The sequence below is a fragment of the Monodon monoceros genome, unplaced genomic scaffold (genome assembly GCF_005190385.1).
Source record: "Monodon monoceros isolate NGI ecotype Baffin Bay Population unplaced genomic scaffold, NGI_Narwhal_1 Super_Scaffold_22, whole genome shotgun sequence".
Taxonomy (NCBI): Eukaryota; Metazoa; Chordata; class Mammalia; order Artiodactyla; family Monodontidae; genus Monodon; species Monodon monoceros.
Window position 1 is genome coordinate 15,656,761 of NW_021703779.1, and position 15,402 is coordinate 15,672,162.

At 37.4% G+C, this 15,402-nt stretch overlaps 1 protein-coding gene across 4 annotated transcripts in view; it reads right to left on the minus strand.

The window, feature by feature from the left end:
* Positions 1 to 203: 203 nt before the first annotated feature.
* The window catches only part of SCML2 (Scm polycomb group protein like 2), an 85,437-nt gene continuing 70,238 nt past the window's right edge, over positions 204 to 15,402 (minus strand). For 2 of the 4 annotated variants that reach the window (XM_029241422.1, XM_029241423.1), the window contains exons 10-15: positions 13,276 to 13,479; positions 12,375 to 12,557; positions 7,358 to 7,471; positions 6,408 to 6,662; positions 3,043 to 3,194; positions 204 to 1,947 (exon numbers count right to left, since the gene is read on the minus strand). In XM_029241422.1, the coding sequence (XP_029097255.1) occupies positions 1,819 to 1,947; positions 3,043 to 3,194; positions 6,408 to 6,662; positions 7,358 to 7,471; positions 12,375 to 12,557; positions 13,276 to 13,479 (1,037 nt within the window). In that variant the 3' untranslated portion in view covers positions 204 to 1,818. The remainder of the gene's footprint in view (positions 1,948 to 3,042; positions 3,195 to 6,407; positions 6,663 to 7,357; positions 7,472 to 12,374; positions 12,558 to 13,275; positions 13,480 to 15,402) is intronic. The other 2 variants (XM_029241424.1, XM_029241425.1) reach the window with 2 other exon arrangements.

Below are 15,402 nucleotides of genomic sequence, written 5' to 3' on the forward strand. Positions count from 1 at the left end.
GCTTCCCTGGGGTCTCATTTAAGGCCCCTGCAAAAGATCAGCCCTTTGCTCCTAGGAATGGCAAGTGTTAAAACCAAGTATTTGGACATATAAAGCCACAAACTTACTAGAGTGCTGCTTTTTCAACTATAGCTGATTCATACATTAATATAATGTGGTGAAAGCAAGTAAAATCAAATCTGAGGCTTTGACATTAATGGCTGTGGTTATTAAACTTTATTATATTTTAAAATCTGAAAACTGTAAAACAGTATTTATACAAACACCTGAGGACTGTTTAACTGGGCACAGCATCTTCACACAAACAATTTGAGAGAAGACCAAGTTTAAATTAGAATTTTGTCTTATAACACAAAATGAATAACATAGATGAAACCACCCTTTAAATAGAAGCATTCTCATATAAAGTACATTTGGTTTTCTAAAAAAGAAAATGTACATTCTTGCCCCTGGTGTACATTTTATTGGCATTTATAACAAATGGCTAATACTTTTAGCACAGATTCTCATAGCTTATTAACATTACACCAAACTTATACAAAGTAATTAACAATAAACATATAGCACCATTTCCCCTTGAAAGTTCTAACTTTAAAAATAAAGCCCAAAATGATAAGGCTGAATTAATGCATCTTCCAAAATTTAGCCGAATAAATGGCTCAGAACTAAGCAAATTAACTAGCAACATTGCATAGGACAGAGAACTTCCCTGTATGGAAACCAATCTATGGATTGTTTCTTATCCCCTGAAGACTAAGCTGAGAGGTACTAGTGATAGCAAATGATGCACGTATATTTTTCAGAATAAAAACATCCAACTATATAAACAGTTCACCATTACCTCTGTGGCAGTGCAAAGTGCCATATTAAATTCAAAAACAACAGATTTATTTGTTTGAATACCTACAGGTATAGAATAATATATAAATATGGTATAGTATCTGTATGAAGAATAAACAGACAATAAAATATATATATTTTAAAAATTTGGGCACAGGTGTCCTCATATAGAGATATGAGAAATGAATGCCTAGTTAAATGTCTAAGCTTAGAGAAAATATGTAAAGTTTTGAAATAATGGGTATTTCACTGAAAAATTTTAATCAGACTCCATCCAAACCACCCTTGTAGTATAATATCTCCTGCATAAAACAACCATTCTATCTTACAGTTGTTTGAAATTTATCAAAAACCGATAAGAACACTTTATGAAAGTTTATAAGCTTGTTTTTTTTCTTTAAATATGAACAAACACAACATACAGAGAAATAATAACGAAAGGAAAATAATTTATATGGCTATTCCCTTTCCGGAAATTGGGAGAACACAAACAGAACATTGCAGTTAACAGACATAAAATATTTGAAAAAGAGATGATATCTACAGTTGCATCTTTAAATTCTTTTCTAAGGAAAATTTCTCATGGATTTCACTAGAGAGCCTGTCAGTCCCTGATACTTTCCCCCCTTTGGGATGTAGCTGTTTTGGTTTTATATATAAACATTAATCAAAATCAAATGGTGTTTCTCTGTTTCCTGCATTAAGTATATTTGTAAACTGTACAATTAAATAATAAACTGTAAAGTGTAAAATAATAAAAAGACATAAAGGACTGCCAAGTTGAATATGCTAATACTAACATGTTAATGTGTTTTAAAGAAGTAGACTGGACTTGTAATGTAGTTCTGCAATTCTGGATATAACGTAGTTTTAGAGGAACTGTCTACAGAACAAAAACTGCTACGAGAATAAAAATACTTTTAAATTAAAAAGTTATCAAGACAATTGAAAATTATGTCTAAACTTACACATTTTTTTTCAATTATATTTTCCTTCTTTAAGTTTTTCAATATAATAACATAACTTTAAGGCTGGCCCCAACTTCAGCCCCATATACTTCATCATCACATCACTTTTGAGTAGTAGCAGAGCCTTCCCATCAATCTCCTACAGAGAGAAAGAAATTATAATTACTAATACTGATTTCATGTTTTGTCACGTTACGTACATATAAGAACATGTAAAACAGGGAGCAGCTGTACATTCTCAACATATATTCTCTGAATATGCATTTATTTCCTGAAAACTATTAAAAACATAACTTATATGTGAAAGCATCATTTGAAAATGTCTAAATTCACTTCAAATTTTAAGAAAAAGGAAATTTAACCCAGTATCTTTGAAAAATGGCCTTAGCATCAAACTCTGATTTTAAATACTACATGTTGAATAAAATACCACGTATTTATGACAAAGGGTAGAAAACTGTGAACTGTAGAAATGAATTTCAGACAGTCATTAACTTTCTTAGAAAGGCTGGGAATATGAGTATATCAGTATTAACGCAAACTGTAAATGTGCTATACAGTGTTGTCATTATGTTGAAAGCTATTCAGTTAGTTGTGTGAAGCTAATTAGATACGAAAACTTATTACTGATTTTCTTACAACGTCAAAAAGGATACATAGATATTTAGTCATGAATTTGTTAGAAAAGACTATAAACATTATTTAACAGACACAAGGCATCCTCCTAAAATTCTTTATTTCCTTAATTAAGCAATTTATGTCGTGGAAGCATATTATTTGGTTTTCATGAGTTCCTATTTAAAATAAAGCTGCACTTAATCTTCTACAGTTACTGGATTCATCAGGCATCATAACAAGGAGGACACCCTGTCACAGCTGTGGTCACCCCTCCTACTCACGGTCCTCGGGCTGAGCAGGGAGCAGGTGGGGAGGAGGATCCTTGTAGCTGTTGTTAGAAAGGAGAAGAAACCTGAGAGTGGCCATGCCGAATCATCTTCTCTTGAGAACTTGAAGACTTGTAGTATTTTAGGTACCCGGGTACCCATTTAAAGCACAGATCCAGCCTCCACCCTTTAAGGCTTTAACTTTGGGCAAAGTAAACTTTCTCGCATATGGAATAATCAGTTGATAGGGTTCCCCCACCATCCACACTAATCAGTATCCAACTGAAGGGCCTGCACAGAGGTCATTCAAAGTCATTACGGCAGGAAAACCGGATCAAAAGATACATTACATGTTGCATGAAGAGGTCGACGAGGGGGCCTGATATCTGAGGATCTTTATGTTTCATAAACTGTATCACTTCATCCACAGACCAGGTTGAAGGGTCCTTAGAGAAGCCTTGTTTCAGGACACTGGGGTCAGGTACAGCTATATAACTTGGAGCTTCAATGGGGGGGAAAAAAGACAAATCATACTTGACCTGATCATTATCCTGAAAGAAGAGATGTTAGGTAGGGAGTAATTGTCTCATTCCTGGAACCTTGTGTGAAGTACCCCGGCATGGACCCAGGACTCCAAGGTAAAATCCAGGGAAAGCCTAGACAAAGATGACCTGAGGATGGCTACTCAAGAATGTCCCACCTGACCTCCCCCAAACAACAAAAGCAGCTTCGGAAGACACCTTACAGTTCCAAAGATCATAAAAGAGACTGAGCAATCCGAGGCCACTTTGGCCACGGGAAAATACAGCAAAAGATCTGTTACTTGGGTTAAATTAGGCTAATCTAAGCTAACTTATTGCTTTCTTACTTTAAATATTTCAAAGAATTTCTCTCAGTCTTTCTCCTCTTGATATCTCCAGATTAGGTTTATTTTACTAGCTAATTGCAGTGGAAATCCCCAGAATTTACAGTTTGATAATTGCTTAAATTTATTCACTTTAATGTATTCAATATGGATGGTTCTTAGCATCACTTTATTCTTTAAATTCCTGTTTCTCAAGCCTTACATGCTTATCTGAATTTTGAAGAAAACAAGATTATTTTGTACTTAGCTAGGTCAGAAGTAACTTTAACATTATACTGAATGCCTCTTTCAAGTTTCACTGCATAGTAACAGATATTTTGGTTGAAGGTTTATATGTTTAAAAAAGAAGTAACTAAGACATGAAACAATTTAAGTGCTCATACCTCAAAAAGTTATATCTATGCCGTTCACTACACTGTATTGAAATTTCTTTGTGTCCAGACACGCATTCATTTACTCAACCAGAGTGCTTGACTCTCTAAAGTTAGTGTATCATAAGAGAAGTGGGTTTTGTAATTTGCTAGGAGGATTTGTTTCTCTAAACAAGGACCGTCAATACAAATTTAATATTTTTGTATGTGTGAATTAGCCAAAAGTGCACCTTTTCTTTCCTATCCTCTGGGCTCCGGCCATTTTATGAGTATTTGGAGTACTCACCCAGGGAAAGGGCAAAGAAAAACAGAAGATAAAAGAACTCACAATGGTAAATCTTATTTATTTTCTTTTTAAATAGCGTAACTTTGATATGAAATAAAAACTCTTTAGTAAAATCTATCCTACTTTCTACTTGTCAGAGATAAAAATGTTGGTCTACCAAGAAACGCTGCTGGGCTGTATCAACCCAAGTAAAAACGATGATGGTATAGACCATGCCATGCCTAAGGCATTCTAACAATCCAGACAGAAAAGTCTTCTCCTTTAACTCAAAACAGACTCAATTTAATACTTAAAAAATTACTGGTGGGGCTTCCCTGGTGGCACAGTGGTTGACAGCCCGCCTGCCGATGCAGGGGACACGAGTTCGTATCCCGGTCCGGGAAGATCCCACATGCCGCGGAGCGGCAGGGCCCGTGAGCCATGGCCGCTGAGCCTGCGCGTCCGGAGCCTGTGCTCCGCAACGGGAGAGGCCACAACAGTGAGAGGCCCGCGTACCGCAAAAAAAAAAAAAAAAAAAAAATTACTGGCAAGGCTAACCATACCTCTAAATTAACTTATATTTGTGTGGGATTTTTGGTTTCTGTCATCAGAATCTGGTATAGTTATGTTTTGAATAACATATAACTACTTTTACGGATTACTACAAATAAACTATATGTAAAGATATAACTTCCGGTATAAAATTATAATTTTATATTAAAAATAAAACAGGGGCTTCCCTGGTGGCGCAGTGGTTAAGAATCCGCCTGTCAATGCAGGGGACATGGGTTTGAGCCCTGGTCCAGGAAGATCCCACATGCCCCGGAGCAGCTAAGCTCTTGCACCACAACTACTGAGCCTGCGCTCTAGAGCCCGCGAGCCACAACTACTGAGCTTACATGCCTAGAGCCCATGCTCCGCAACAAGAGAAGCCACTGCAATGAGAAGCCCGCGCACTGCAACAAAGAGTAGCCCCCGCTCGCCACAACCAGAGAAAGCCCGCGTGCAGCAACGAAGACCCAACACAGCTAAAAATAAAATGAATAAAATAAATTTATTTAAAAATTTTAAAAAATAAAAAATTTAAAAAATAAAACTGTGAGCTCATCTATTTCTAATCTATCATGGAAAATAATTTAACTGGGCCCACATCTTCAAAATAATCAGAGAAAGTTATGAACATTAGTGTTATTCAAATAATTACATGAAATAAATAATTATGTGAAAAATAATCAAAGTCCAGTCATGCTCTTCTCCTTAATGGCTCTGTCTTATATACACTAGGAGATCAGAAGGCCTGTCTTCATGAACTCATATATTGTGAAAGTATCTAAAAATTCAGGGTACGTACCCTTTATAAAATGAACATCTATCTTCAGTCTCTCTACAAAAATCACTCCAAAACCAGAGACAATCTACACAGAGTAGGAGATGGGGGTGATGATATTAAATGTATCACAGCATGTGTACAGTGCAGTTGCCCATAGATAATATCCATTATGAAAGGCAGGGGAGTTAGTTGATTCCTACTTCCTTTACTCCTCAACCTTGCCTAGATGCCTATCTGGTGACAAAAGACAAAACACTTATTCCTCTCACCACAGCACCCTTAACCCTTAAAAGGGTACAGGATAGTAGCTATCTTTGCACATGGAAGGCTGCTCTGGCTCTTTCCAAATGAAGAGTAGGATGCTGTCCTGTTTATACATATCATGTTCTCCTGCGGGGTCTGAGGGAATGACTGGGAGTGTGGAAAATGGGGAAACGCCTGCAGCAACAGAATGCCAGAGCCCAGATCTGGGAACCACACACAGGCTGGGGCCAGGAAAGGTCTCAATAGGGACAAGGAAGAGAGTACGTCAGAAAGAAGAGAGGGAGTGCATCCTTCCAGGCCTCAGAGTCATGTGAGGGTTGTGAGTCCAGGCAGTACCCAAGGAAATGATAAATTACAATGGATAGAAAAGCACTAAACTGAGAAGTCTCCATCAGAAACATGGTTGGTGATCCAGATTCCCAGAAATAGTTCTGTAATGCCATGAGGATTAGAGCATGTGTAGCAGCTTGGCCCTGAAAATGATGTGAAGGGGAGGACTCGACCTCCTCACTTTTGGCACTTTCTCCAATGCGATAAACTCTCAGGGGATGTTGTGGGGCATGGAAACCTTAAGGGGAAAGACAAACACACTGGCTGAGAATCACTGTTTTTTAATATACCTTCACTTTTCCTCTGCATCTGGAATGTAACTTCATGGTGACTGCTCTTGGGAGGTGATTCGGTCCCTACCAGTGTTGAACTCGAGGTGCATGGCACACTTTGAGAAACACTACTGGAGACCGGAGTATGAGTGCTTATAGGACTTGTGCTGGCAGGATTCAAAGAACTTGCTGGATTTAGTGGTGGGTTTTTGGACTCTTCAGAAAGCATTTCCCCTTTGGGAATGCCATTCCCCTCAGAAGATAATACTTCTTCTACAAGAAAAAAAAAGACAAAGGCAATAAGAAAAAAGACAAAGGCAATTATCTTCAACAGACTTACAGCTCAAATACTATTAAAAGGTCAAAAATCCCCTAACTGCCAACAACAGTTCACTTAAGCCATACTATACTGAACCACAAACCTCTAACACAAAGCACATGGCCATCCCCTTCTTGGTGTTTATAGTAATGGACACTGTCCTGAAATTCAAATTGATTCTAATGATATCACCTATTTTTCTCATGGCAACTAACCCTTGCCAGTCTTGCCACCAAGACTATGAACACCTCACTAAAGCATTTATTTTTAGGAATGCAGTTCTTCACAACTCTTTGTTACAATATGATCACAGAGTTGGTTTCTAACATTTGCTTACTCCTTGGGCACTTAAAACTTTCACTGGAGAAATGTACTAGGTTTTTCTATTCCTCTTTCTATCAGCTTTTAGCAATACAAAGCTGAATGGAAAATATGGCTATAACTGTTTTTCTTTAATCTAAGAAGAAATGACAACTGTGCACTTCTGAAGGGCATGAAGTGCTCAACAAAGCTGCCAAAGTAGTAGCCTAACTGCCAAACTGATTTGGGGGAATATACTCCCCTACATCCAGCATCAACACTCAAGAGCATATAAGTGATAGAAGAGTGACTTTTCTCCCCAGTCTTGCAACATGTAAATACTATTTACCTTCAGAGGCATGCACTTCTGTTTTGGGGAGCTTAGGAGAGAGAGGAGCAACATAAGGCAGAGGTTCCTGAGAAGGTCGTTTGGTGCTTTTCTTTTCTGTTGTATCTTCTTTTACTGTTTTCAAAAAAAGAAATATCTGTTATAACTAATTAATATACTCAAGCGTTTTCATATCATCAGCATAAAACACTTTTGTTTCCAAATCATTTGCCTACTATAACTTCATCAATAATTTATCAATTATTTATGAACAACATGTGTTCATTGCATCCTATTAAATATTTCAGTGGTATTATATTCAAGGGTTAAAGGCACTGTGTCTAGGCTTCATTTATTCTAGGGCCATCACATCTTTCTAACTCTCTCAGGCCAACAGTTAGGCAACCAATTGTAATGTGTCTAAAAAGACCTGGGAAAATTGCTCCCATGAGCAAAAGTTAAGAATTCAGAGAAGTTAAAGAGAAGATAGGGTACAATGAACACTCCATTTTATAGGCAACAATCCTGGCCTAGGGGTACACTTACAACAATCCTACTGGTTACTTATCATTCAACCAAATGCATTTCTTCCTAAAGGACCACACTTTAAGGCATAATCCTGAAAATAAAGACATTTCAATTTATTAATTACACTATTACACTACATTAGACTACGTTACACTACATTATCGATCAATATTTTGATTTAATCTCCAACTAAAAGGAAAAACAAAGTGCAATAGAAATCTATAAAGTAGGATAACAGACCTCCAGAGAGAAGAAAGACTGCAATGAGAAAGTACCAAAGTCAAACTTCATCTAGTTCAAAATGGCTGGGGGCCAGGCATGCCTCTCAAAATCGTCTGATGAGCAATCTTTAGCCATCCATTTACTGACTGATTACTAATGAGTCTAAGAGAGCTCTCACCATTTGATTTTATTTTTAATCATCAACTATAAAACTAACAGGCAAAACATACTTCAGTGAATGAGAGATATTTCTACAATTAGGACAGTTAAATTCTATGAAGAGAAATAATTGACTTTTTTCATACCCATTTAATGATACAGAAAATTGGAGTACTAAAATATACAGTTTCTATAGTTTTCTATAGATATTTACCTCAGAATCACAGGAAGATCAGAAAAAGTCTTTACTTATCTTTTACTTGTAATATTATAATACATTCTTTATGAAAAGTTTATGAAGCTGGTATATGGTCTACTATCTGAGGTTGATACAAACATAAAACTGATTCTTGACTTCTGCTTCTGGGTATCGTAGTGAGCTCAGGCATGAAACTGTTCCTGCAGAGATAACTAGAAAAGGCCAGATAATTTACAAAGTACTTCAGAAGTCATCATAGGGAAGCACTTCCAGGATGACTGATTAAGGACTTCAGAAAATCCACTCCTTCATAAAAATAATGACAGCGCTGGCAAAATTAACTTTTTCAAAATTGTGGATGTTAACTAAAGGATTACAACAACCCAAAAAGCATTTTATTCAAGAAAAATGGCTGAATCTCAGAAAACAACAAATTCTGTGGCATTTTACCTTCCCTGATATAATCCCATTCACCCCAGTTTTGCAGCAGCCTTGCAAACCAACAGCTTCGCAACTACAGTAGCTGTGAAAGCCAGCAGCCAGCCTAGCACTGAAGGGGGCACAAAGGATTTGGAACTCTCCAAAAGCTCCACCCACAGAGAAGTGTCACTATTTGATCAATCTTGCAGCTCACTGAAAACCTCTGATCTCTGGGCTTGTTTTATTTGACCTAAATCAGAGCCTGCTCTGTGTGAACAGCCCTATCCAAAGCACTGGTCAAAAACCAAACCAAAACCAAACCAAAAAACCCACAACAATGGTAATTGTTTAACATTGCAGCTTCCAGAGGTAGTATTACCAGTTGGGGCTGACAAGACGCTGACCAAGAAGCTTAAAAGGAAAAACTGGAGAATGAGATGTCCATTAGGGGACTCTGAAAAGCACTGAGATATTCCTGGGACTCTAGAAGGCCATATGTATGTACATGGTTATATGAATGCTCAGGAAGACTTTAGAAGGCCCTAATCTTTCATTGTTTTGCTGACCTTGAAGCTCTGCACAAAGCAGATTTGTAAACTGCCTCCTGAAATGTTCAAGGTAAGTCCCAACACACACTAAGAACCCCTTGGCAAAGGCTGGGAGACATACTGGTTCCAGGCGCTTAAGAAAATCCCTGTCCAATCATTAGCTGACCACTAACCTAAGTGAACAGACTTCAGTAGCCACATATAACAAAATTAGACCTGGAAAAGTCATTAAATTAGTCCAGGAGAGTCACTAAAAATCCAAACAGCACCAGCAACAACAACAGAGCCTAGGAAGGGGGAGGGAACCTAATTTTCAGAGTTGCTGCATTATACTACTTTTAAATTTCAATTAAAAAATTAGGAGACATGCAAGGAAGAGGAAAGTATGACCCATACACAGGGGGAAAAAAAGTCAACAGAAACTGCCTCTGAGGAAGCCCAGACACTGGACTTACTAAGCAAAGATATCAAGTCAGTTATTTTATACACGTTTAAAGAACTTAAAAAAAAATCATGTCTAAAGAACTAAAGGAAAGTATAAGAACAATGTCTCACACTATCGATAAAGCGATAAAAATTATAAAAAGAACCAAATAGAAATTCACGACTTGAAAAGTATAATAAATGAAATTTAAAAAACAAAACAAAACCCTAGAGGGGCTCAACAGCAGATGTGAATTAGCAGAAGAAAGAATCACCAAATTTTTTAAGAGGTCAATTGAGATTATATAGTCTGAGGAACAGAAAAAAAAAAAGAGAGAGAGAGAGAAAAAATGAACAGACTTCAGAGACCTGTGGGACACCATCAAGCATGCCACAATAAACATAATGGGAGAGTCCTGGAAGGAGAGGACAGAGAGAGTAAGGAGCAAAAAGACTATTTGAAGAAATAATGTCTAAAAGCTTCCCAACTTTAATGCAAACCATTAACCTGCATAATCCAAAAAGCACAAGAATCTCCAATTATGATAAATGCAAAGATATCCACACCTAGAAAAAACAGTCAAACCACCAAAAGCAAAAGACAAAGAGAATCTTGAAATCAGCAAGAGAAAAGCAAATCATCACATACAAAGGATCCTCAATAAGATTAGCAACTGACTTCTCATCAGAAACTACAGAGGCTAGAAGGAAGTGGGATGACATATTCAAAGCACTGAAACAAAAAGACGGTCAACCAAGAATTCTATATCTAGCAAAACTAAACTTTAAAAACTGAAGGAGAAAATAGGAAATTCTCCATAAAGAAAAACTGAGAGAATTCCTCACTTGTAGAGAGCTACCCTATAAGAGATACTAGAGAGACTCCTTCAAGTTGAAATGAAAATAGAGAATAACTTAAATCCACATTAAAAAAAAAACAGTACCAGTAAATATATTTGTGTTTATAACTCTTTTCTTCTCCTTTCTCATTTAAAAGACAACTACATAAAGCAATAATTATAGGACTTCCCTGGTGGCGCAGTGGTTAAGAATCCACCTGCCAATGCAGGGGACACAGGTTCAAGCCCTGGTTCAGGAAGATCCCACATGCCCCAGAGCAGCTAAGCCTGTGCGCCACAACTACTGAGCCTGTGCTCCAGAGCCCGCAAGGCACAACTACTGAGCCTGTGCTCTAGAGCTCGCAAGCCACAACTACTGGAGCCCGCAAGCCACAACTACTGATGGCCACGCGCCTAGAGCCCGTGCTCCGCAACAAGAGAAGACACTGCAATGAGAAGTCCGTGCACCACAACTAAGAATAGCCCCTGCTCGCCACAACTAGAGAAAGCCCACACGCAGCAACAAAGACCTGATGCAGCCAAAAATAATAAATAACTAAAATAAATAAAATTTTTTTAAAAAAAGCAATAATTATAAAACTGTATTTGGGAGCTTATAATGTATAAAATATAATTTGTATGACAATAATAGCACAAAGAAGTGGGCAGAAAACAAAGCTATGCTGGAGCAAAGTTTTGGCATAATATTAAAATTAAGTTGGTATTAACCCAAACTAGACTGTTTTAAATTAAGATGTTAATTGTAATCCCCAAGGCAACTAAGAAAATAACTCAAAAAAAAGTAAAAAGAACAAGGAAAATAAAATGGTACACAAGAAGACATCTACTTAAAACAAAAGAAGGCAGTAATGGAGGAAAAGACTACCCCCCCCGAAAAAAAAGAGAGACATACAGAATGGTAGATGTAAATCCTACCTTATCAGTAATTAAATTAAATGTACATGAAATAAACACTCCAGTAAAAATTCAGATTGGCAGAATGGATTTTTTTTTAAAGTTGTATTACAAACTTACTACACTTTAAATTCAAACACACAAATAGGTTGAAAGTACAAGGATGGGAAAAAATATACCATACAGACAGTACTTAAAAGAGGACTGGGGGGGCTCCCCTGGTGGCGCAGTGGTTAAGAATCTGCCTGCCAACGCACGGGACACGGGCTCGAGTCCTGGTCCAGGAAGATCCCACATGCCACAGAAAAACTAAGCCCGTGCACCACAACTACTGAGCCTGCGCTCTGGAGCCCGCAAGCCACAACTACTGAAGCCTGCATGTCTAGAGCCCGTGCTCCGCAACAAGAGAAGCCACCGCAGTGAGAAGCCCATGCACCACAATGAAGAGTAGCCCCCGCTCCCCACAACTAGGGAAAGCCCATGCGTAGCAACGAGGATCCAACGCCGCCATAAATAAATAAATAAATTTTAAAAAACAAAAAGATCCCACAATGATACACCTTTCAGGTTTTGATTCTCAAGTTAATTATGAGTACAATAAGAAATTACTTTTCCACTTTGAATGAACAAAAACTATATATTATACATGTCTAATTAGTTCACTGTGGCTAAAAGGTTTACTTTGAGGAAGACACAGGAAAAACTGAATTATGTAAGATTCTCAAGTTAATGTAGAATCTAATATAAAATAGAAGCACAGTATAAAATTTTACATTTTCTCTTACCTGAATTATTTTGATCATGCTCTGCAGGACTATGACCATTACCTCTATAAGAGCTAAAAGGCTGGCTACTCAAAAGGTTATCACACTGCAGGCTGTGGCACAATTTCTCAAGAAAGCGAAGAGCAAATGATGCACTGTTCACTGGAGGGAGCTGGATGGAATGAGTTTCCCCATCAAAGGAGGCTATTATAGGGAAGAAAAGATGTCAGAGTTACATCACAGAAAGATGAGAACCACATCAACAAAAATGAAAGTCATCAATTTAGGAAATGTATTATAAATCTAACGTGTGGTTTTTGTAATTTATAAAGGAATAATCTTAAATTATAAAAGTTCCTCTCATTCAAACACAATAGTCTGAACTAATAAAAGCATTCTCATTTAAAAATATTCATAAAGTAAACAACAACAACAGAAACCCACTGATGTACAATAGTTTCTGCTCTTCCAAACATTCCATGGGTACAAATGCAGTATTTGATCATACAATCATGAAAGCCATGTGTATCTTACCTCTTACTCACTTCTTGAATCACATTTTTTACTTAGAGATTCTTACAGATTAGTCTGTTTTCTAAAAAAATTAAAATATATTAAGCTCACTTTATCTATAGTGAGCTTAATATAGCAGGTAAAAAGAAAAATCTGTACCTCTTACCTCAATATACAGTATTACTCTGACGTTATTTGTCTATTTTGAAAGTTAAACTTTCCAAACCAGGGTTAAGTCTATAAACATATAATTATTATACATATTCTATTACATTAATATAGTATTCAAATATTATAGTTAACAGAATATAAATTTATAAAATAATCTATGTATTATAAAATCCTTGCCTTCTTGAAACCTAAAAACAAATTAGGGAATAAAAGTTCATAAAGGATTAGATGAGCATACCGGTTATCACTTCTCCTCCACGATCATCTGGCTTAAGGAATCCAAAAACAGTCTTACTTTGAATGGCACAATCCACACAGGCCTGCACCGTCCGCCGGAGCACCACATTGACAGGGCCTGGGCCAAAGTGATCGGGCAGCTGCTGGATTTTATTCTGATCCAGGTAAGGGCCAGAGCTTCCATATTTGTTTACATAGACACAGACTTGATTAAAAATGTGTATATAGATATAACAAACAATGAGATTGGTTAGAAGGAACATAATCAATCACTATATATCCCATTAGCCACGCTTCACTCAAAGATAACCTAAACATAGTTACTATCGGTGATCATTTCTGCTACCTAAAAATATGTATGTAAATATATTTTCACATTTTGTAAATATATGAAATCTAGAAATAAATAATCCAAATGCTTATTCAATTGTCTAGAATTCTGCCCAAACTGATTATAATGAAAACAATACAAGTTTTAGTAACATCATAAAACAATTCTTCACACATTCTCAGATTATATAAAATGGCTTAAAGTCAAGAATATTTTCACTTTTTAACAGTAATCACAGTATAAGAATTTTCTTTCAAAACTGGTCATATTAGCACACTCCTTTTGGACTGAATTTATTTTAAATCAACAATATTGCACTCTCATTATATAGTATTTTCTAAAGTAACCAAATCATTTCAGATATGTGTCACAGTAAGTTCTAATGACCTAGAGAAGTTTTTTTAATTTTTTTTTTTTTTTTTTTTTGCGGTACACACGCCTCTCACTGTTGTGGCCTCTCCCGTTGCAGAGCACAGGCTCCGGACGCACAGGCTTGGCGGCCATGGCCCATGGGCCTAGCCGCTCCGCGGCATGTGGAATCTTCCCGGACCAGGGCACGAACCCGTGTCCGCCTGCATCGGCAGGCGGACTCTCAACCACTGCGCCACCAGGGAAGCCCTTTTCATTAATTTTTAAGAAAATAAAAATGTTCTTTATATACATGCCGAGGTTCATGGAAGAAAATTTTAAAAATAAATGCTTTCCTTCGTATAATAAAAGCATTTAGAATTTAGAAACAAATAATCTATAATCACAGTCAAGTTTCTGTAATTTTTCTTCACTGAGAATCAACAAATACAAATTAACACACAACGTAATATGATCATTAACAAACAGAAAATATATTGTCCCCCTAAATCAAGAGGCACATTATTTTTATCCACTACTCAATTTATTGCAAAATTTTCATGTATACAGTCTATATTTAGTACAATAAAAACCCATTAAGGGCTTCCCTGGTGGCGCAGTGGTTGAGAGTCCGCCTGCTAATGCAAGGGACACGGGTTCGTGCCCCGGTCCGGGAAGATCCCACATGCCGCGGAGCGGCTACGCCCATGAGTCATGGCCGCTGAGCCTGCGCGTCCAGAGCCTGTACTCCGCAACGGGAGAGGCCACAACAGTGAGAGGCCCGCGTACCGCAAAAAAAAAAAAACCAAAACATTAATCTCACTTTCACTATGCTGAAATATATGATACTTAAGCTTTGTGGCAATAGCCAGAGGAAGGATGGACTCTGTCACAGAAATGAAACACCTATTAAAAACTTAACCTGAGGTGCTGATGGCATGGACAAAGTTCTACTGAGCACAAGTGAGCTAAACAAGGATTTCAATGTTTATACTCATTTAGCTAGGCTCCCCTCCTAATGGACTAAAAATCAGAAATAATAAAGAGACAAAATGAGGTATGTAACGGGCTTCCCCGGTGGCGCAGTGGTTAAGAATCCACCTGCCAATGCAGGGGACACGGGTTCAAGCCCTGGTCTGGGAAGATCCCACATGCCACGAAGCAACTAAGCCCGTGCACCACAACTACTGAGCCTCCACTCTAGAGCCCGTGCTCCACAACAACAGAAGAAACCACTGCAACGAGAAGCCTGTGCACCACAACAAAGAGTAGCCCCCTCTCGCCAAAACTAGAGAAAACCCATGCGCAACAACAAAGACCCAACACAGCCAAAAAAAAGGGGGAGGGTATGTTACAATAATCATTTTTAAAGTGATTTCTATTTCAAAAAATTAAATTATAATTTCTTTTTAATAAGAAAAGAAAAATTGAGGGGAAAAGTCCAAGGAA